The sequence below is a fragment of the Gekko japonicus genome, unplaced genomic scaffold, assembly GCF_001447785.1.
Source record: "Gekko japonicus isolate JY-2015 unplaced genomic scaffold, Gekko_japonicus_V1.1 scaffold232, whole genome shotgun sequence".
Lineage (NCBI taxonomy): Eukaryota > Metazoa > Chordata > Lepidosauria > Squamata > Gekkonidae > Gekko > Gekko japonicus.
The window spans coordinates 369,980-393,309 of NW_015162481.1; the positions used below are offsets into that span (position 1 = coordinate 369,980).

A 23,330-nucleotide genomic window follows, 5' to 3' on the forward strand; every position below is an offset into this window, starting at 1 on the left:
CTCTGCAGTCATCAGAAAATGTACATCTTGAAATATAGAAATTTTATTTTTCTTGTACAGAATTAATAATAATATACGCAATCAGTAAATAAAACTAGCAATATAACTCTGTATTTACCTTAAAAGATTCAGGAATGAATTATTTTTAAATAGTGTTTTTTCAAGGTAAACAATGACCATTTTGACAGATTAATATATGAAATGTTAACCATGGGAAATGCTCACTTAACACAAGAAACTTGGCTGCCAGGGGCAACTTAAAAAAGGGGGGTGGGATACAAGAAGCGTACCAAAATCAATACATTCTTCATTTCCTGTATTTGACTGTTCCAAGGAGGCACAGGAGACATCTGGGACAATTAGATGGAAAAGGGTAGGGGCTTGAGTTCATTTCAGTTCCTGACTTAGCATACTTTGAGTGTACCTCGCATAGGATTCACAGAGTACTATGCAAAGTAAAGGTTGCTTTCTGCTATTATAAGTCACTTCACATCCAGCAAAGGGGGCGGTTTCACCAATCCCCCCCCCCTGGCCCTCTAAAATCTTGCTGGGATTTTCTGGAATAATAGGCGAAGTGGGGTTTAGAACGAGAGTTGTCACACAGAAGCAGGCAATAGCCAAGAACCCACTCCAAGTGCCTTTTCCCAAATTGACACTCACTGAGTCCATTTCCATCATGAATAAATCTAATAGCTGTTATCGCAACAGGGATTGAGTCCAGACTGCAAAACTGAATTTGAAGCACCTGTTCTAAAAACAGTCATCTGAAAACACCCAATATGGTCTAAAATTCTTAAGTGCAGAGGAACTGATGCCAAACACTGAAGGCACCCAAGGTGAGAAGCCACTGGATTAGACTGATAACTGATCCAGTGACACATCCGTGTGCAGAAGGTGGGAGTGAGCCTCTCAGCAATCTACAACTGGGTTTTGTTCTATGCGGTGTCTTAAATGGGACTGGTAGGAGCTGTGATGAAGGAGGCAAGGATTGTTCTCCCCCCCCGCCCCCGTCCTCAAGTAACACTTCTTTGTGACTTTTAAAAGTAGGGGGGGTGTCTTCATTCATTATAGGAAGAAAACACCTTCGTCACAAAAAAGCAGCACCGCAGGAGAACGCCAAAGCTGCTGGAATTCAGTGTTATGATTTAGTAAGTCCTTTCTGATTAAAATAAGTCTGGAGCATACTCATGGAAGCGACCGACGTAGTAGAAGAGAGTGGTGGGCTGGATTCTTGCTGGGCTGCTCAATGAAGTACAGGATGGATCTGCATTCAGATCTGCACAGATTTGGCAAAAGAGACTTTTGCTTGGCTCTCCATTGAGTATGCTCCCATAGAGAATGACAAACAATGCAGGGTGCAGAAGTTAATGATGAAGATTAACATTTAGGTCAAAAGTTGCTGCGAGACCAATGTGACACTCCTAAGCACAACACATACCATAGTACTTTCAATGGCTTCCAAGTAATGCACCTCTAATACAAGACTGCATTTCATCTAGCTTCGGTGCACTCGAGTGAGAAATCTGCTCCAAAAGATTTTTTAAAAGAATATTACTGGTCCCTAAATAAAATTAAAAAAACTGATTACATTTAAGGGAACATTTCTTGCATAATTATGTATCGCCACCCCCCACCCCCCAACAGCATATAACTTTAGACAGTTGTAAGGAAAAAAATGACAGGGAAGTAAGATTACTATAGGCAGGAAGTTTCAAAAATAAATTAATGCTGTAGTTACCATTTTGCTCTCCAAACTACACAAAGGCACTAGTTTATATTAAGGACTAAAGTCCTGCAAAATTTCAGTCAAATAAAGAAAGCTCTTATAAGATCCAAGCAGTGCTAAAACCCAGCTGTCACTAGTAACTTAAAACAGTCACTTCAAGGCTTGCAGAGTGAGTGGGAGGAAATGTTTTGCTATAGGATGGAGCGCTCAGAGTGAAAGTTTCAGCCCTGAGCAAGTTTTTACAGCTGAGTTATAAACCTTGCTTATAACAGAAACTGGCAGGCCTTAAAATAGGATACAGCAAACAGGGATATTCTTTGTGGGGCAAGAACACCACACTGCGCCCTGTTTCTCCTATCCCCACATGGCTGATTTTCTAGTGATAAAGGATGCTCACAATCGTCTCACAGAGCTCTCCATTTCCCTTTACTTGGCAGCTTAGCTCATTACGAAATTTGACACAACACTTTAATATTTCCTGCAGGTTTGCCTCTTGAGTGGAGATCAGGCACCATCACATTCCAGAGAGGCTACGCAGAAAGTGTATTCCTGTGTTACAAAATATTGTGCTACTCCACTCTACTAGCCCACAAAGTTTAAATATGTCTATTTTGTGGGATGTGGGATTAAAAAATTAACATTAGGCAACTGCATAGAAGACACCGCACTTTTAAAGTGGAAACACAAATCTTGCTAAAGGGCTTTTCTCAGTGAAACCCTTTTCGTAAAGCTTTATTTTTTACTGTAGTAAATTTACTGATGAATACTTGGGCAAAAACAGGATCCACAAGGTATTGGTACGTCTTAACTGCTGTAGGAATGGGCTCTGCAGCTACAACGTGTGCTGGAGTTTGCACGGATACAGGGCTGGGGACAAAATGGTAGGAAGATTTTGTGATGTAGTCCACAAGTCTGTTATACTGTTGTTCAGACAGTCTCTCTCTGCCTCCATCAGCCTAAAATTAAACACAGATTTACCAAAATTAGCCATCTTCACTCTGCCAACTCAAGAGAAAAAAAAATAACACCTCCCCAGTATCTGTTAAAGCATTAAATTAGCTTTACCTCCAAGTCACAAGGGACTCTCTGCTGTCTGAGCTGCACCTTCAGCAAGTTGTTTTGTTGACTGTCTTGTAGACACTCTATTTCAGTCACTGGAAATGCTTGTTGCTGTGTGTCTTCACTGACACTAACCACAAACAGCACCTCTGAAGTAAGCAGCAGACATCCTTCATGTTCCTGGCCTGATCCACTCACAATTACCACATCCAGGGCCATATGGGCCTCTGGTCTCCCTAGAGACTGAAGCATTTTCCTGTTTAAAGAATAAGTCAAGATTAGGAACTTGGAACTCAAAGGATATGGTCAGTTTCACCATCTTTCTCAGTAACGCTGAAAGCTGGAAGAAGATTCTGCACCACAGTTTCTGCAAATTCAATTTCAGTTTTAGATTAAAAGGATGTCAGTGCTTCTTTTGTAACACTATCAAAACAGATGGTTAATCTGCTGCAAAGCTGACCTAATAATCACATTCCCTTCATCCAACTCACTTCTCATCCCAATGGAGAATCCACCCTAAGAAGCTGGAATCAAATACAGAAAAGGAACTAGCAGCTATTTCTGGGAGAGATGCTGTACGTGGGCTCAGGGCAAAGGGAGCTAAGGAAGATTTTTTGCTCAAGGAACACAGACTAGCCTTGGGGTTCTAAATTCAGAAGGAGCTCATCCTTGCAAAGCTGGGCCTCAGTGGTGTAGCTTTGAATTCAGCATTACTAAACAAACTGTTGTAAACCCAGCCTTTCTTCAGGCAAGAGCCTGTTCACTTGACCTCAGGCCAAAATCTATTATTAAACATTGTGGGTATTAAAAAACGAGCAAGTGTCTCAATAACTTTACCAGACGTATTTGACGTGGCTGTTTGGAGCCTGCTCTGCATGTGGATCGCTTGGAGGATAGCGCTGTTTGGGATGCTGAGAAAGTCCAGCTCCGTGCAAAATACCTGTGGTAAAAGAAGCCGGGCTTTTTACTAGTTGTTCTTTTTGGAAAACAAATAACATGTTGCAGTGATGTCATCTTCTTAGAGCAGTCCATAAAACAGTGCAGATCCCAAAGTGATGTCACATCTTTGGATGGCTGGAGCAGAGATAATTCGTTCAACATTACAATACAATAATTGTGCACTTAACCCCTAGCGGAGCTTAGCATTAGCTTGAAATAAACAAAAGACAGGACGTCAGTCACATACCAGCAATTAAGGGGAAACACAATGCTCTCGAGAGCCATCATTCCAGAATGGGACTGAAGACGTCATTTAACAATGTATGCATAAAAACTCAAGACCACTGGTTAACTTTCTTGCTTTGTATTCAAATACTTTTATGTCTATGTCATGATTAGTAAACATTAGAAGGCAAGCTTGCCCTGGATACTGCATTTCAACATAAGTTACTCGGGTCCAGCTGTTAAACATGGATCCCAAACGTTTACGAGCTCTCCTGGGGCACCCGGAATATGAGGAGTGTTTCTTGGTGCCAAGGCAGAGCTCTGCTGAGCTGCTTCTTTTCCTGTTTGTTCGAAGCAGGATTGCCAGAGCTGACGGGTGACCTGGCATACGCGCTTCCCGATGGCTTGTAAATTTTTATAAATGAAGGCATGGTCATTAGACTGAGAATTAGTAGGGTGTAAAAACTTCACAGATATAATAAAATTTTTTTACAAGACTGATCGAAACTAGGTTAAGCCTGATGCTGCGGAGTTACAGGACACGGAACTGGAGCACTCCTATGTAAGCAGAGGGGGCACGTGGGGGAGGAGAGTGGGCTTAACAAATTGCACACTCCTGTGACACTGTAGAGGCGTCTCTCCATCAGGGTGTCAGCAATTCAGGAGCCTTTTTTATACAATGAATACCAAATTAAATAATGCATTGGTTTTGTCGGGGAAAATACGGCTTAATATTTAGCACACAGACTGATGGTAATGCTTAAGAAAATGCATTCCAATTGTAACAATTAGCTTACTGAGGGGTTTTTTTTTTTTGACGTTATGTGAACGAAAATGACATTTGCAGATGGAGAAAGAGAGAACATGTGTTGGCTTCTGTGTGGTCTCCCACCCTCTAGTTCTCACCCTTGGGCATAATCCGCAGTCTAGATGGAGCTAAATTACTCACTCATGCGCTGTCATATATTATTGACAAAGCATGTTGTGCATCTTTTCCACAGCTCTCTTGTCAAATGCACATAGAAAGCACCATGTGTTGCATGCATTGGCCAGGATCCAATAAACTGCCGCCATTTGGTTAGCCCAAGGCAGTTTGGGGCAGGTTTTCTGAGCTTCAGCCCCCATGATGCATTGCAAACCACTTTTCAAAGTCAGAGGAGTCTCAGAAGCAATCTGGGACAGGTTATGGGGTCTACAATTTTAAAAATAAGTCAAAATTCCCATGGAGTACTGCACACTAAAATAGTTCCCTGGATCCCAGCCATTGCTTGCACTGGAATTCATCTCTGAATGATTATCTCCCCACCCACCCCCATCGACAGACAATATGTAACCCATAACCACATAGAAAGCCTGCAACATATAGAAGAAGAAGAAGAGAAGAGATTGGATTTATATCCCACCCTTCACTACCCAAAGGTGTCTCAGAGCGGCTTACAAACTCCTTTCCCTTCCCCTCCCCACAACAGACACCCTGTGAGGTAGGTGGGGCTGAGAGAGCTCTTGACAGAAACTGCTCTTTTTCAAGAACAGCTCTTATCAGAGCTACGGCTTGCCCAAGGCCATCCAGCCAGGTGCAAGTGGATGAGTGGGGAATCAAACCCGGTTCTCCCAGATTAGAGTCCGCGCACCTAACCACTACACCAAACTGAATCTTCCGCTTCGCGCTACTTTCTTGTAGGCTCCAAAGGGACTGGTTTACCCCACTTTATCCTTGAAGGCTCAGTTGTCCCTGGAATCAAGCTGAAAAGTGATCTGTACACTGGCTTGTAAATTTTTTACACAAAATTTACACTCACACACACATTATTTTTCCAAATATACTTAGTGGAAAATGTTAGGGAGATGCACAGACATGGTTGCTGCCCCTACAGTGCTTAAAAAGGCATGCAAGAGACCAGTAGAGAGATAGTGTGGTTAGTCTTTGTACAACCTTTTGGGTGTAAATGGTGTCCAAAGATTTAGTTAATGGAAATCTAAAAGCTTAACTGGGACTAAGCCAGTGTAAGTGGTCAGTGAGTCACCTTTTAAGGAGGGAAATTTTGACCCCATTAAAAGTAATGGAACTCTCACATTATGCAAGTAGAACTGAAAGTATTTGCAAGTCCTCGGATTCCTTGATTTAATGATTCTCTGTTAAATCATTACTGGAACAATTACGTCCACAGGGCTACAGCAGGGTAAGTGGTTAGCTTGGTACACGATGAATCAGCTATCTGACACAGGAAAACTCAAGAGTATTCCTCACTGTGTCCCTCCCATCCCCACCCACCCTTCGGAGCAGATGCTGCAGTTTGCATCCTGGCTTAGCTTGACAGCTGTGGAAACTCTAAGCAATTCAGGTAGGGAAGGCCAGCTTGGTGACCCTTATATTAGCAGCTGTCCCCTCCCTACCTGAATTGTCCAGCATTTAGAAGCCCAGTGCACAGATTATACAATTTGCAATCCATGTTGATATGGCAGCGCTGAAAGACAAGCTATCTTTTGCAGGTTCAAAGTTATGGAACCCATCTGCTGGAGAACTGCTAATGTCTGACCATCTTGTAGACATGCTGAATTTCCTCTTTGGATTAACTCTTAGTGGCTAGTAGCAAGGAGGTATTTAATGGTTTTATTATTAAATGTTATACATTTAAACAACTTATTCGAGCTGTGAGAAATTCCCAACAGACATGCTGCTACAGAATCTGTTAGTTGTGTGATCCACCATGGTTTATGCAAAACATTTGCCTTGCCCATCCAGTTCTCTTGGGTCCTACTTACACAACAGTTGAGGATTCTGTCATATTTCTTTCATGTACGCTGAATTCTTTGCACATGCATGTTTTCCTCAGTCATGCAGCATCATGTGCCTTGCAATATTTAATTATTGCTTACATCAGGCAATGTAAAAAGTGTCTGACCAGAGTCCTAAAGCTCCAACCCCTACAGTTTTGGAAACGGATTTTGTCATAATGCACACCCAAATTTTGCCCATGCTTCTATTTCATATAAAATCCAAAAGCAACACAAGTTCTATTATATATACAACACCTTTCTCCCTTTCTCCCAATACAAGAACTCATGGGCACTCAATGAAATTGCTGAGCTGTTGGGTTAGAACGGATAAAAGGAAGTACTTCTTCACCCAAAGAGTGATTAACACATGGAATTCACTGCCACAGGAGGTGGTGGCGGCTACAAGCATGAACAGCTTGAAGAGGGAATTGGATAAACATACGGAGCAGAGGACCATCAGTAGCTATTAGCCACAAGGTATAGATCTTTTGGTCTGGGGCAAGTGATGCTCTGTATTCTAGGTGCTTGGGGGGGGGGGGACAAAAGTGGGAGGGCTTCAACCGTCCTGGCCCCACTGGTGGACCTCCTGATGGCACCTGGTATTTTTAGCCACTGTGTGATGGCCACTGTGGACCATTGGCCTAATCTGATATTGGCTTCTCTTATGTTCTTACCTATTAGAAGTGTTGTTACTCAAACAGTCTGTCAGAAAAAAGGCTAAAAACCATAAGTAAGTCTATAGACTGGATGGAGAGAATCTGCAAAGTGGATGTTTCCTTCCTTGCCACAGTGGTCCCCTGTTCCCTCCCCATGTAAAGCTGCTGAAGAGGGCTAGGGAATCCTTATCAACAAGAGGGCACACAGAAGACTGCAGCAAGAAGAGGGAATCATACAACATCCCCTTGTGGGAGCTTTTGCTCTATTAATCAAACTTGCTGCACTTGTACAAGGCATGCGTGCATGGTTTTGACCAGTCCCTTGTCCCTCCAAGTTGAGTATTTCATCTGATCATCAGCGTGACTTTACAGCTTGTGTCTATAGAGAGGCCAGGTCACTTGCTTTGGCAGGAGACCTCCCACCCCTTGCTGCCCACTGCCACCCAGCTGGGCAGTGGGGGAAGATGGCAGGGGTGATCAGTGTTTTGCCAACACCACGTCACTTCCGATGTCACCTGTTAAGGGATGCCATCATGTTGGGTGACACTCTAGCATTTTCCCCAAATTCTATGGTTAAACCGTAGAGCCTGGGACAAGTGTTAGTGTCACCCCTATGCAATTATGTCATTTGGGGTTGTGGCAGAAGTGATGTCATGGGGTCACTGGTGATGTCATGACATCACTGGTGAGGGCTGTTCCCAGGTAAGTCTCCTACCAGTTGGCAGCCCCAGGAAATGATTCCTGAAATCAGTTCATAGTGCATTTGTAAAGTCAAGAAAACCTACCATATCCAGTCTGTGAGACTAGTTCAGCTGCTCCTCCAATGGGCTTCACAAGAACTCCCATTATTCCTTTTCCTACACCAGAGATAACACCTTTGGCCTTATGTCCAGCTGAAGCGTGGGCCTCTGATGTTTTCTGGAAGTTCTGCATTGGCTGATCTACAATACCAGCGATCGCACCTGTAACAAGAGTTTTCAAGTATTACAGAAGCATAAAAAATCTAGAAAAAGAGGAAAACTTAGCTTTGAAACAGGGAGTTTTGTTTGGAGTGAAAGCTGAACAATATAAGCTCAGTATAGCTATACAGAATAACTCAGTGAAAGGTCTTATCTTCTGCTTATCCTGCCTTGTGTTTCTCAGTCATATAAATGTTTAAACTTTCTGTCTTCATAATGCAATTTCTTCTCTGAGGTGCTTGCTTGCCTAAGAAGGTTTGTTGACTTGGTAGAATTGTATATTTTAGATTGGAATGAATGTCTGCTAGCAGAGAGACTTTTGGCTGTTATGAAAATGAGATTTTGTATGTAAGCCTAAGATTGACTTCCTAAGGAAAAAAAATCGTCTGTGTTCCATATATCATTTTAATATCCCCTTTCCATTGCCAGAAATGCTCATAAACTAATGCGACCTCTGATATATTACCAAGCTTAGCAGAATTAGGCTTTGGAACCTTTTGTTACTGTCTTTGTGAACACAACCATATTTTACTTTAATGCGCATGGGTCAAACTTTTACAAGTGCCTTAATGACCCCTCCGGCTTTTAGTATCAACACAGGACTGCAGTTTAAATCTTCCTAAATGTAAACAGGTATGTAAGGTGGGATCTCTCTTTGATCTTAAGTTTACTCAAGCCACTTACCACAGACATGTCTCCAGTTGTTGTAACTTTGATGAATAAGCTATTTGGAACTCACTAAAAGGACAATGATTGAACAAAGTGACAAGGTGTGATGTGACAGCAATTGGAATCTGAACTGCCTGGGCTCAAGGTCGTTATTCAGCACAGAGGAAATCACTAAGTAAAGTCTGCCGACCTCACCAATTTGCAGGGTCTTTACACAAACACCAAGATCAAATAGCTTGTCTGGAAGGGACATTTATTTGGTCCTGACCTAAGTGGACAAGAGAAAATGGGGCACTTGCAGGATGCGTGCACGCGCACAAACACACACAATCAAATGGAATTTTGATTTCAGCTTTGCAATGATACAACATAGTTGGTACGGAGAAATACTGGCTGCCCCTGAACATAACGAACAGTATTTTGGGAGAGGGAGGCAGCCAGGTATAAAAACAAACAGCTCTGCTCAGCCATGAAGCTCATAAGGTAATCTTCCGCATGCGTAATAACTTCTTTCACACATGTATTGTGACTATAAAATAAAACTAGAGATATGCTAAGAGACTAGAGATATACAAAGCTCTTCAGATAGGGCGGGAGAAACACACCCTAGTAGCATACTGGTGGCTACGATACAAGAACATCCCCTTAACTGGTCCAGTTTTCAAAATAGAAACGGCCTGTGAACAAATAAAAGGGCTGTGGAAGCAGAGACTGCAGGTGGCGTTCTTGTGAAACACTATGGGGTGGCGGAAGGACCTAACTGACATTTCTTCCATCCTTAACCCTATAGAGAAAACTTCTTCCCTGACAACCACCTTTTAGAATGTAGCATCTGATGATTTTCTTTTCAGCTATCACGCCTATATAGAAAACTGTGTGTTCACTACATATATGAACATATGTATTTTATAGCATGTATGCGCAGTAAAATGGACACATGCCTCCATGATACATGACTATGTATGTATGAGGCACATACAATTTCATACATGGGAATGGCTACCCAGTTAGGAAATATGAAACTAAATCCCCACAGTAACTGCTTTCACCCCTTATCCTCAGTGTGCCAGCTTAATATTTATCTCACAAACCCAGATCTGGACACTGCGAAAAGTGCTAAAAGGGGATTTTCTCCCCAGATATACACTGGCTGCTGAGACTCAAGTTTATTCTGGGGCAGTCTATCAGAGCCACAGAGTTAATCCCGATGGAGGCAGTTCTACCCAAGAGCAGACGTGTGGCTCATAAAGCTTCTTTAAATACATACATTCCACAGCAATGCTCCCTCTATGCTGTGGAGCCTTATGAGCAAAAATCCTACTTTGTGAGCTACTGGCATTAAAGTTGTGAGCAAGCGATTTCATAAATTAGTTTGCTCTGGAACCATCCTTCCTGAGCTAAGGCAAAAATGTGTGAGCCTGAGGCTAAAAAACTGTGAGCTAGCTCACACTAAACCAGCTTAGAGGGAACACTGCTCCACAGTGGATCCTGCACTTCTTTTCTCATTCTTCACAGGGCTCAGGTCTTTGAGGTAAACGTTAATCTGGAACACTGACGAGAAGGATAAAAGCAATTGTGGGAATTAGTTTCAGGGGGAAAGCTTGAACACAAATTTCCTAAACCTCTCCAAAAAGCACTTTGCAAAGGAGATGCGCTGCAGAGTCAGAGAAGAGGCCGGCCGGGTTTCATTACATGGCTCCAGACAGCATTTTATTTTATTTGGGGGGGGGGGGGAGTTGCTTTGCTTTTTGCTGAAATTCTGCCTCTTCTGCAGTTAATTGTTCCTACTGTCTGCCAGCTTTAAATTGATAAGTAAATCAGCTCCTCTTTGCAAAACAAAACTTCATCATCTTTCCGTTGGCTTGGCTACCACAGCAATCCATCTGAAGACCAAAACAGCCCATTCTGTGCTCTTCCCCGTGGCAAAATTATGTTACTCCGCTGTCATCTTTCACTCTATCAGCCACAGAGACTGCACAGACTTTATTACCTTATTAAATACATTTAAACATCCTTAATGCTTGAATAAGGACATTCTTTTCTGCAAAGCACTCGAACTATGTTATTGTGTACTAATAAATGCCTTCTGTTGACTCCAGGCTCTTCTTTCCTATTAGTAAGCCTGGAGGGAGAAGGCTGGAGCAGGCCTGTGTGACTGACACAGGGAGACCAGGGCCACTGATATTTTTATAGGATGCCTCCACTTTGCTAGTAATTCGTTGTGTTATGATGTGATGTGCCCTCCCCAAAGCACAACCACACACTGTTGCCACATGGAGAGAGAATGGCTGCCTGTCGCAAGGACTTCTTCCTTCAAAGGTCTGTGCCACACAGGGTGCTTTGATGATGCCCATAAGAAACTGCAGTACTGAGCTGCTGCTAACTGGGGCAAGGGGGAGAGAGAACTTAAACTTGTAAAAACGTTGGGTTGGATACAGTGGATCCCTTCCACCAGTGAAGGTGCTTCCCATTGATGTGTGTTTTTTTAGGTGTGGCTCTACCAGAAAAACATCTACTTCTGCTTCATTGACTATGCTAAAGCCTTTGATTGTGTGGATCAAAACAAACTGTGGCAAGTCCTTAAAGAGATGGGAGTACCAGACCACCTCACGTGTCTTCTAAGAAACCTGTATAAGGGTCAAGAAGCGACAGTCAGAACTGGATATGGAACAACGGATTGGTTTAGCATAGAAAAAGGAGTACGACAAGGATGTATATTGTCACCCTGCGTATTTAATTGATATGCAGAGCACATCATGCGAAATGCCGGCCTGGATGAATCACAAGCCAGAATTAAGATTGCTGGGAAAAAGATCAACAACCTCAGATATGCAGACGATACCTCTCTAATGGCAGAAAGTGAAGAGGACCTAAAGAGCCTCTTGTTCAAAGTGAAAGAGGGGAGCACAAAAGTTGGCTTGAAACTCAACATCAAAAAAACTAAGATCATGGCATCCGGACCCATCACTCCTTTGTAAATAGAAGCGAAGTCATGGAAGCAGTGACAGACTTCACGTTCCTGGTATTCAAGATCACTGCAGACGGTGACTGCAGCCATGAAATTAAAAGATGCCTGCTCCTTGGGAGGAAAGCTATGGCAAACCTTGACAGCATAATAAAAAGTAGAGACATCACCCTGCCAACAAAAGTCCTCATGGTCAAAGCAATGGTATTCCCAGTAGTCATGTATGGCTGTGAGAGTTGGACTATAACGAAGGCTGAGCGCCAAAGAATAGATTGTTTTGAATTATAGTGCTGGAGAAGACTCTTGAGAGTCCTCTGGACTGCAAGGAGATCAAATCAGTCAAACCTAAAAGAAATCAACCCTGACTGTTCCCTGGAAGGCCAGATATTGAAGCAGAAGCTCAAATACTTTGGCCACCAAATGAGAAGGGAGCACTCACTGGAGAAGACCCTGATGCTGGAAAAGATTGAAGGTAAAAGAAGAAGGGGACGGCGAAGGATGAGATGGTTAGACAGTATTATCGAGGCAACGAACATGAAGTTGAGCAAACTCTGGAGGACAACCAAGGACGGGGTGGGTGGGGCTGGCATGGGGTCACAAAGAGTCAGACTCGACTGTGCAACTGAACAACAACAACCACCAACTTTCCTTATGCAAGCCTAAGGAATTTGAAGAAGGGCTTGGGGGTGAATGCCATTTAGAGATCCCCATTCCTTTTTAACCCTGGGGCTCTATGCTGAAGCTCTGACCATTAAGCCATTTAGATTCCATTTAAGGTTGCACCAATCCACTGGGTATATTCCCCCCTACCAAAATTTTCTGCAGAAAAACATTATCTTCCTGGAATTTGTCCAACCTGTTATGTGGAAGCTGGAAAAGGGCAAAGAATACTAACAGACATTCCCTCAAACAAGATAAACATGTTCTGTTTTCCTCATGTGACGCAACCTCAAGCTTCTTTGTGACGGCAGTTATATGGTCATGGCGACAAATCAGCATGTTCAATGTCACCGTGATATTAGAGCGCCATCAAGAGAGGTAGAGAATCTTCCTAAGGGTTCAGCTGGGAAGACCAGAGGACGGAAAAAAAGAAGAGGACAGCAAGTCTAGTGGCGAGCTGGACTTGGGTTCTTCCGGAGAGGACTCTCTGACAGAGCAAGGGGCAGCTGCCCCCAAAAGTCCTTATAAGCTGCGGAAGAGACGAGGAAAGGAGAAGTGAAGGCTGAAGGGCTCTGAATTGTGCCTTTGAGAACTTTGAAATGGGATGACTGGGGGTACTGTTCCTAGACAGTTAAATTTAAGAGTTAAAGGAAAAGTATTATAAATGTTTGACTCAGTTTATAATAATCTAAACGAAATGAAGATTTGTTGTAACTAAGCTAGTGAGGATCTCATCTCTTGGGTTTTTAGTTAGTAGTTGGTTCTTTGCTTTATCCTATATATGTAGTCCCCCTTCCCTTTTTTCTGTAGTAGTTTTTGTAGTCTTATAAAAAATAATAGAAAATCCCGTCCGGGGGCTCAAAATAAAAATAAAAAAAGAGAGAGGTAGCGAATCTGGTGCAGACATGGCAAGAGTGCATAGGGATGTTTCACGGTCTCTTGTACCAACAGCCAATTGTTTACATAACTTCATAAGCATGCAGTGTTTGTGCTTTTTTTATGCTATCAACTGTTAATAAAGCTTGATGTCTACAATGAACTGTGACTGCCAATCCCTCACTTGTAATATACAAGCTGGGCACTTGCTCATTCACATTACAGTGAAGTTGCAGATATTTATTTAGATGGTTAATTGGTTCCCCCCCCTCCCCCGTGACTCAGAACAGTGGGCATTATTTCAGCAAAAAAGAATTTGTAAACAGAATGAGAGAGACAGGGGATAAGTTCCTCATTCTGTTTTAAGTAAAACAGTGCAGGCAACTGCAGTCAAAGCCAACTTGTAAACTAATGTTCTTCTGTATCTTGAGTAAAGGCAGCAACTAAGAACAAGGAGCAATCTGGAATGCTTAAGCAGGAGAGCAATAACTTCAGATTCCCAGCGCAACATCTGACCCCTTGAAGAACGGAGGAGGCTCCAGTGTTCTATTTCATGTCACTTCCACAAGCCAAAGTCAAGAGTGCTCAAATAATGGGAAGCTTTGAGGAAATCTCTAGAGCAAGATAAATTAAGCAGCTCTCCTGTGTGTCGGGAGCTTGGGCCCTAACTCTGGCACCTCTCCCACCATAGAGCGGACACGCAGAGAAGCTGGTTCAGTTCAGTCCTCTGGAACTGTGGTGTGCGTTCTGGTAGTGTAAGCAGGGTCTGCATTAATGTGTATATATTAATACAATTTGTATATATTAATATTAATTCTTTCCTTGTGCCCCCTGTTATTGTTGCTTAAACAGAAATCTGTGCTGTGTTAAATACCAGTGTCGTTTCATACAGTCTTTAGAGTTGCACACACGCCCAGGCAACCACTTAACTAGGCAAAGGACGTGCTCTTATTTTACTGATTCCATTCACTTCAGCAAGGCTTCCACAGGAGAACCTCCCAGAGTATGGGGATTCTTAGGTATTTCAGATCATCATAACTTGGGGTCATAGGCATTTTCTTGTATATCTGCATCTTCTTCCAGGGTATCTGCTTTCTAGTATATGGGCATCTTTCAAGGGAAGGCACCTCAAGCTATGTCATGCCATGAAACATCTTCCCCAAAAAGCAACCCAGTTTATACTGCCATCAATTCATTGCAGGGCAGAACTACATGTTAAGAGAAATTTGGGGTTGCTGTGGAGGGCGACATCTCTGTGTTTAGTTCTCATCCCATAACATGTCATGACGCCACTTAACATGTGTCCTGCTATGCTTCTGCTACCCTTCCTCCCTCCAGCCCTGCTCATTGGTCCCTTCTGCACTAACAGCTCACTGTAGCTTACTCTGGAGAAGCCAAGCAGTCGAGCCTTTAAGGTCAACTTCGTCTTTTGTGCTCCTGCCCTCTGCACTATTCTTTTTTCTCCAGTTTATTTTTGTGTATGCATTCTGCATCTACAACCAAAACCCACCTTTTTTTTTGCCTAATTGTGGTTAACATCACTTGTGACCTGTGAAGGAGGTGTCCAATTGCCACCGACTTGGCCAACTGTGTAAGCAAGGGATGGGGCATGCTGCACCCTCCCCTTTCTCTCCTCTCCTCCCTGCTCTCCCAACCCCTTTGGCTAGCTGCCGCTGGGCTACTCCAGGTATGCACGACCCACAGGGGGATGCTGGCACAGCGGCTGGCTGGTCTGTTGGGAGGGGTGGCGCCCCAAGTGTTTTATTTTAAAAAAACACAAATGTGCCTTCAAGCCTCTCCCATTGTTTCCAGTGGGCAATCCTGTCATTCCTTTTAATACACCCCCCTCCAAGTTGTGTGCAGACTGGTTTTGGGGAAAGGGGAAAAGATCCCTTCCTAGGGGCCAATGTGCAAAGGATTGAGGAGTGTGTCAAACGCCCCCCCCCCACAAGCTAGAAGTGTCAAACTCCCAGGGGACCTCCCCAGGCTCCCCCTCTACCTGACCTCCAAGTTGTGTGCAGACTGGTTTTGGGGAAAGGGGAAAAGATCCCTTCCTAGGGGCCAATGTGCAAAGGATTGAGGAGTGTGTCAAACGCCCCCCCCCCCACAAGCTAGAAGTGTCAAACTCCCAGGGGACCTCCCCAGGCTCCCCCTCTACCTGCCCTCCAAGTTGTCTGCAGACTGGCTTTGGGGAAAGGGGAAAGGGGAAAATATCCCTTCCTAGGGGCCAATGTACAAAGGATTGAGGAGTGTGTCAAACGCCCTCCCCCAAGCTAGAAGTGTCAAAATAGAAGCAGAAATAGGGATGGGGGAATGGGCAGAGATGACAAAAAAAAACGCATCAAGTAGTCTGCTTATTATTCCCTCTGAATCAGAAGCTGAAGAGCAAAAAGGTCCGGGGAGAAACCATTTTCAGATACCCCGGGGCAATGCCATAATGATTGCGAAGTCACCTCCGAATGACCATAAAACAGTGCAGAATCTGGAAAGAGCTGCGATGCAGGAGGAAAGTGAGAGTGGGATGCAATGTGGAGGGAGATTCTGCTTCTAACATGGCTGCAGACAAACTGTGGGGGAACAGACAAGTGCAGAATCAGCCCATATCTCTGGCTGGAAGGGAATGGAACTGTGCCATCTGGTGCCAGAGGGCGGCGGGGGGGGAAGGATTTCACACAGACTACTCTTCTGGACAGTGGTCCCTTGCTTCTGTGCCACATTTTTCTGCCCCTAGACTGAATTTGCGTGTGGCACTGAAAATTAACTATTTTTAAAAAAAAATTATTCAAGCTCTCATCACTTCTAAATATTCATGTCAAGGTATCTGAAATGCACAGGATGTTACGTTGTCTCACATGAAAACATTACAAGATAAATTGGCATTCTTTTGCTAGTTTAAGACACAGATGCATTTCCCAAACTTGTGGCTTCTTAGGTAGTTTAGTCCAAAATCCTACTTTTCTTTCAGAAATTCTTTCAATCTGGTTAGTTTTAAAACTTGATTGTTAAATAGCAGTAGAGATTTTTCTCTCCCAGACAAGTCTCTTGGCTGCTGCCAAATACTCTGTGACTGTTTTTGCTACATAAATTTTTATAGAACTGAAGTTTGTCCTGTCCTCACGGGTGTCAAAGAACAAACTCGGTCACCTAAGCTATCTATGATGTAAAGGAAATAACCAATTTTGGAGGTTTTCCTATTAACATAAAAAATGAATGCTGGAATGACAGTGCTTTCGTACCTGTTTGACTCAGAAGCCCAAGTACAAAAATCTTTTTTTGCAGTGTTAACTATATATGACAGGCAGATATATGGACACATTCTAAATTTCCATAATTATGATTAACAAGAAAAAAAATCACTCCTTTATAATTGTTTTTATATGTGCAGTTTGCTTTTGTTGGCTGTACTGTATGTCCAACTCTATTTACACTTAATGGCTAGTGAACAATTATTCCTGCAGAGCATGGAATGGTATTAACAGTGCCTTAAAATTAGGACCATCTCTTCTGTCGATTCAGATTGACAATGCGTCCTTAATCTGGGTTCCTGAATATGCTGGGAGGAGATTTGGTCCCTGCACACACCAGAAACTACAAGATGGAAGGATAGAACAGGATGGGAGATGTACAGGGTGGCTGGCTAGACTCGTGGGAAAATTGCTGAACAATGAAAGTGCTATGCGAAAACCCAACTGCCTTCTTTTCTGTTGATTTCCATCTGGTCAGGGCCCAGGGCCGGCTCTTTGGCCTGAGCCCATTTCTGTCAAGCCTTTTAACCATCACTTCTCTGAATTTATTCTACCTTCTGTCCCCCATCCTCATCCCAACATAAATACTCTGTTCCACAGGTGTGGAGATGCTCAGATGCCATTGCTGGGACATGTGATTATTAGTAGATTAGGACACTAATTTGGCACTGGTTTTTAAAGAGGACTATTAGAATAGGACATGTCTGGCCCTTTCCTAAAGCCACACATAGATTATTAAAGTGATGGGTCTTCCAGCCCAGAGCTTCATTTTCCAAATCAGGATGGGATAATGGAATAGTGGGTTTGCAGTTACCTTCATGTCCAGCGTGTGTGTGTGAGAGTTCTATGTCTACAGGGCATTTGATTAGCCAGCGTTTGACTAGTGGAAGGTTCCACCTGCTTCAGTACTTCAGTCTTCACTGGAATCATGTCTATCCCACTTCTTCAGAGGCCCTGCAACTTCCATGTGCCCCCCCTTCACAATTTGAGCTTGACACTGGTCTAATAAACAAGCAGATTGCTGCTGTTCCTATTATAGCTTCACTTTTTGCCTTTTCCCTGACTTTGTCTTCACTTTGCCTGGTCACAACGACAGCTGGGTTCGTTCCCTGGAGTGTGTTCCCTTAACATGGCAACAGTTAAGCCTTGCATGAGTATTCATTTGAAAAAGTTCCTGGACCCAAAGAATATGAACTGGGGGGGGGGGGGAGAGAAACTAAATTGTGCAACAACTCTCCACCCAAACAGTGTAACCAAAATACAGCCTAAAAATAAGAAAATACACTTTGAAGCTACAATAATGGGTACTTCGGTTCAGATCTGCATGTCCACGTCTCCCCGAACAATACTTATTTGATTAAATTTTTAATCGTTTCAGACATCTGTTACCTAGAAGGCTGATGCCTAACCGAGAGAGGCCCTGCCTCAGTCCTTCTCCCAGATTCTCGGGGAGCTGTCTTCTCCATTCTTCTTGCCTGTTATAGTGCTCCTCATCCAGTGACAGCCTATCCATGTTCCGAGCAAGGCTGGTAGCCAGGTTGGTAATTGACGTCAGTGTGCCTAAATAGAAATGGGTTGGAAATGCATAACGACCATTGGTTTAAGACTTTGCACGATATAGCTTATTTGAAACAGTACACTGTAGTATATTCATCTGCACAAGCTAGTCCTGTGAAGCAGAAATGTATCATTAGTTCAAGACGCGACAGTATGTTGAGTGGTGCACAGTGTGGGTTTTACACAGCCACCCCAGCAAAGTTCCTTCTAAGCTGTGGAGTCCTGTGAGCCAAAATTCTACTTTGTGAGCTACTGGTATTAAAGTTGTGAGCGAGTGATTTGGCCGCTGCATAAATTAGTTTGCTCTGGAGCCGTCCTTCATGAGCTAAGACAAAAAATGTGTGAGCCGGAGGCTAAAAAACTGTGAGCTTGCTCACACTAACTCAGCTTAGAGGGGACACTGCACCCCAGCCTTACGTCTTAAAAGACAGCCAGCAGTGGAAGTGGTCAGAGTGTCAGACTAGGGTCTTGAAGACCCAGGTTTGAATCCCCACTCTGCCATGGAAGCTTGCTGGGTGAACTTGGGCCCGCTGCACACTCTTAGCCTGACCTTCCGCACAGGGTTGTTGCGAGGATAAAACGGAAGAGAGGAGAACAATATAAGCTGCTTCGTCAGTAATGTTTTATCATTTGTCCAGCAGCTGACACCAAATAGACAGACATGCCAGTTGCAGAAATAGAGAAGGGCAGCTGCAACTTCACAAAATGTGTCCTCACGAAAACCTCTTTCTTTGCTCTAAAGTGCTGGTTAAATATTATTTTCTCCCGTTTGGACATTCAGCATCTTGCAGTGGGCCCCTGCAGCCACAAGATGGCACTGTGAATGTATCTATGTCCAGAAAAATCCAGATTTATGCTTGCTCTAAAAACGTGTTTGGCAAAACTTTCAACAGCGCCCAATTTTTTTTTTAAAGATTACATATGATGAGACAGTATGGGGTAGGCTTGCTGAGTACAGCCCAAGTACTAAACTTCTTTAAGGTCTCTGCTCATCTTCCTGTGGGCAGACAGAAAAGCTTAAATTGCCAGTGTACCTGTGCTGCTGCTGTTAAAGAAATTACCTGTTTATAAACATAGAGGGTAAACTGAGATTTGTTACCCTCCCAACATTTCACTAAAAGGTAAGACATATTTGAGGACAGCAAGTTGACATTAAAAAACCAGTGCTTTCTTTAGGAAACTGTGACAAGTGGGCAGCCAGATAAGTAGCAGATGGAAATATCTACCTTTGGAAATGTGCTTCACAAAGGATGTGGTTCCTCGGGAAACACCACTCACAAAGGCTCCAGGCCCACGAGTTAGTCCTTCGTATGGGAGCCTGAAGAAATCAGCTATCCCGTTTCCTATGCTTCTGACCAAGCTGGCAGGGCTTCCAAGGATTTCCAGAGATCCTACGACCCATCCTATAGGAAGAGACAAGGGGGAGGGAGAGATGCTCTTTAAAAATAAAAAAAACCACAGTTGTAGGAAAGAAGAAAAGCCATCTACTCCCCCTCCCCCCCCTACTTTTAGACTAAAATTTATCACCTCATGAACTTCCTTTGAGAAAAACACGGGAAATAGCTCATCCACTACGGACTAAGCCACTGCAATCTTTCATGCTTTCTAAATCAAAGAAATCCCGTTGGCAAAAACACAAATAGCTTTAAAATGACTTCCTTCCATGAGCCTCCCGTATTTCTGCTAAAACTTGTGTGTGGAGAGACGGATGCTGCGTGGAAATGGCTGGAAGTCATAGAAGCGGAGGCTGATTTTTGCTTTGGAGGCTTTTACGTCTCGCGAAGCAACTTTGTTATTTCACATCCTCATGGCGAAAGAATCATGACAGCTAGTTTACAGTGATACAGTGTGCAGCCTTGGGGGAGTGTGAAGGTCAACTGCTTGATGGGGTGTTGGGAAAGGGGATGCAGGTTTTTGACAAGTGCATAAGGAATTATTTTAATCCATCTCAACAGCTCTGGGCTGATCGCTTTCTTGTAGCGTCTAATTGCAGCCAGATAAATGGCTTCTGCTCAGCGTGGCTGCATAAACAGTAATGGCATCTGCAAGGTGATTAATACCCAGAGGGGAGGATCCCTTATGAGCATCCCCCTAAGAGAATGAGGGTGGAGGAGTCCTTGGATTTAGTTTTCTGCATTAATTTATGACTGCCAGCAGATCGCCTGAACATCCAAGTGCATTGCCCTTTTGTTTGCTGCATGGCTGATTTGGAAGCCAGTGCTATTGGCAGGACTGTAGGCTCGTAACAGTTGCAGCATGAACCCGGGAAGGCTACCTGGAAAGAGCCCACCATCCTGACCCAAAAGAGCATTCAGCTGTGGATTACAGCAGGTGCAAGCACCACATACTGGAAGCTTATTTGTAAAATAAATCACAATGTGGCAAGGATTCCTACCAATTTCTACTCATGAGCCAAGCCTGGCTATGTGGGAAAGCCAGAAACTACCTGATCTTACTGACTAATGTACAAGTGGACAAGTATAAGTTATTTCCACACTAGTTGCTCCTACAAACAAGAAAATCACAGGAAGAAGAAGAAGAACAAACACTATTGTGGTATCTTGAAGGTTAATGAAGCTATTGTGGCATGAGCTTCTGTGGGCCGAAGCCGCCTTGCTGGGTGCATCAATGCTAGGGTTGCTGGAGACCTCCCACTATTACTAATGATCTCCAGGTGACAGAGATCAGTTCCCCTTGGAGAAAACAGGCACCTTAGAAGTTGGACTCTGTGGCATTATTCCCCTCCCCTCCCCAAACCCCACCCTCCTCCGGCTCCACCCCCAAAATCTCCAGGTATTTCCCGGACTGGAGCTGGCAACCCTAATCAGTGCAGACACTGTTTATTGCGTCCTGCAGCTGGCCATCCTTTCACCTGGCCCATGGTGGGCTCCTAATGGGCCACTAGCCACAGCAGGGATCTGAGGTGTGTGGATGCTGTTCCAGCACGTTCCCATACTGCTTGCTGCTGTTTTCATGCCCCCAAGTGGAAGTGAGCCCCACTGTGTGCAATAAAACTGGCTGGCTCTTTCCCATATGCTTACACAGTGCACACCAATGAGAATGGTATAGGGCCCAAGAGCTGTAGGTATAGAGCAAAACAACCGTGTTTTAAGCAAAAGTAATACTTAGTAGTGGGTGATCTAAGAACTCTTCCTCTGCACTGTGACATACATGTTCTTGTGCAGGCAAAGGTTCAGCAGAGTCACCTTCTGAATGCACATGTATGGAAATCAGAGAAGGTACCCCATTAATCGTTTGCTTACTATTGATCTTGTATGGGAAAGAATCAGTAAAACAAACACACTACTCAGATCAAAGAGCAATAAACATCTGTGTGCCAGTCTAGCATGAGGATTCCATGAAGAAAGACAGATTGCTAATCATAAACGGCAGCCAAAAAGAGATTGAACAAGAAAACAGTGTTCAGTGGCATAATCTGCTTCAAATGTACAGACATACTGAACAATTTCATGAAAAACTCCCTCTGTTAGGAATTAGTTGTTGTGCTTTTACGTAGTACATACTAGGATAGCAAAGACAACAACAGCAACAACTACGAATATGTTTTCTCTGCTTTTTTCAAACTTTAGGAACATCCTACAAGAGTCCAACTGTTGCTCTCCACCACATACAGTTTACAGCACTTCCAGTTTCATCATTGTAGTCAACTCCTGCCACATCGCTTTCCCAAAGACAATGGGTTACAGCAAGTTTGTAAAAGCGTCATTTATTGCCTTTCCTCCCCCCAGAGCCCCTTACACCTCAGAAAAATGGTGGCTGAGGCCTAGGGACCCCACCAGAATAGGATGCCACGTGGCATGAAGGGGGGAATTAGCCAAAACCAACCCCTCATAAGAGCATATGAAGAGTCCTGCTGACTCAGACCAGTGGTCCATCTGGTCCAGCATCCTGGTTCACACAGTGGTTAACCAAGTTGTCCTGGAGGGCCAACAAACAAGGCATGAAACTCAATGACTTTGTCTCCTAGCACTGGGTTTCAGTGCTATGGAGGTTCTCTTTGCTCACAATGACTAGTAGCCACTGATAGACAATGAATCTGACTCACCCCCTTTCAAAGCCATCTATCCTCACTCAGTTGAACAATTTTGAGGGTGACTTTGACTAACTCCTCCTTGGTGCAGTCTCCCATGCTACATACTGTTCTAGAGGGTCCCCCAAGTTCTTAGGGGCATACAGAGCTGGGCAGGAAGAGAAGGAACATGTGGTAGAAATTGCTTCTGTGAATGTACTCCATTCATCAGAGCTTTTGATCCAACCCAACATATTTCTTCAGACACAACATTCACCTTGCAGCACCACAGCAATAAGGGTGAAGCGTTAGGCTACCAGTGGTCATTTTGGAATGAACCAAAACCCAAAAGCTCTTTTCCCAGTGGTCTTGGTTGGTTTGGTGAGCCCACACTAAAATTCTGATTTGAAATGATACACCTCTGCATCCCAAAGCATCTGGTATCCCTGTAACAGTTGTGTAAACTGGGAGCTGGTTGGTCATTATGAAACTATAACCTGAACTGGGAAAAGAGTCACAGGCTTCCAACACTTGGCCACTTCATCTCAACACCTACAGAATGGTAATAAAACAAATCAACATACCTGCTCTGAATAATGCTCCTGCAGCATAGTGCATGGCCAATGCATGAATCAGCTGCCTGGCTGTTGTGAAAATGGGTCCACGCTCAAAGACAGAGAAGGAGAGGGGTGTGTGATCTGAAGCAATATACAGCTTCAGTGAAGCATGGATGCTGACCAAGAGGCTAACTGGCTGAATCACTAACTTCCTTAGTTTCACTGGATTGAGCAAAGCATTTGCATGCTGCCTAACCCTTTCAGGCAGTATATGGTTTACAGCATTAGCTTTTGTGGAATGGCAAATTCCTCTGCTGTCTGGCAGGTATGTCCCAAATAAAGTCTTAATGTAATAAACAAATGTGTCTTCCACATACAATCGGGCTGGTTTCATTTCAAAACTGAGGTCATTCACATGAAACAGCAAAT

The 23,330-nt window shown here is 43.7% G+C and overlaps 1 protein-coding gene across 1 annotated transcript in view; it reads right to left on the reverse strand.

The window, feature by feature from the left end:
- Nucleotides 1–23,330, reverse strand: part of VPS13B (vacuolar protein sorting 13 homolog B (yeast)) — a 512,836-nt gene continuing 489,506 nt past the window's right edge. Inside the window, exons 57-63 of the mRNA XM_015405853.1 lie at nt 22,929–23,323; nt 19,541–19,717; nt 18,147–18,317; nt 8,169–8,345; nt 3,623–3,725; nt 2,792–3,041; nt 1–2,682 (exon numbers count right to left, since the gene is read on the reverse strand). Of these exons, the coding sequence (XP_015261339.1) occupies nt 2,434–2,682; nt 2,792–3,041; nt 3,623–3,725; nt 8,169–8,345; nt 18,147–18,317; nt 19,541–19,717; nt 22,929–23,323 (1,522 nt within the window). The 3' untranslated portion in view covers nt 1–2,433. The remainder of the gene's footprint in view (nt 2,683–2,791; nt 3,042–3,622; nt 3,726–8,168; nt 8,346–18,146; nt 18,318–19,540; nt 19,718–22,928; nt 23,324–23,330) is intronic.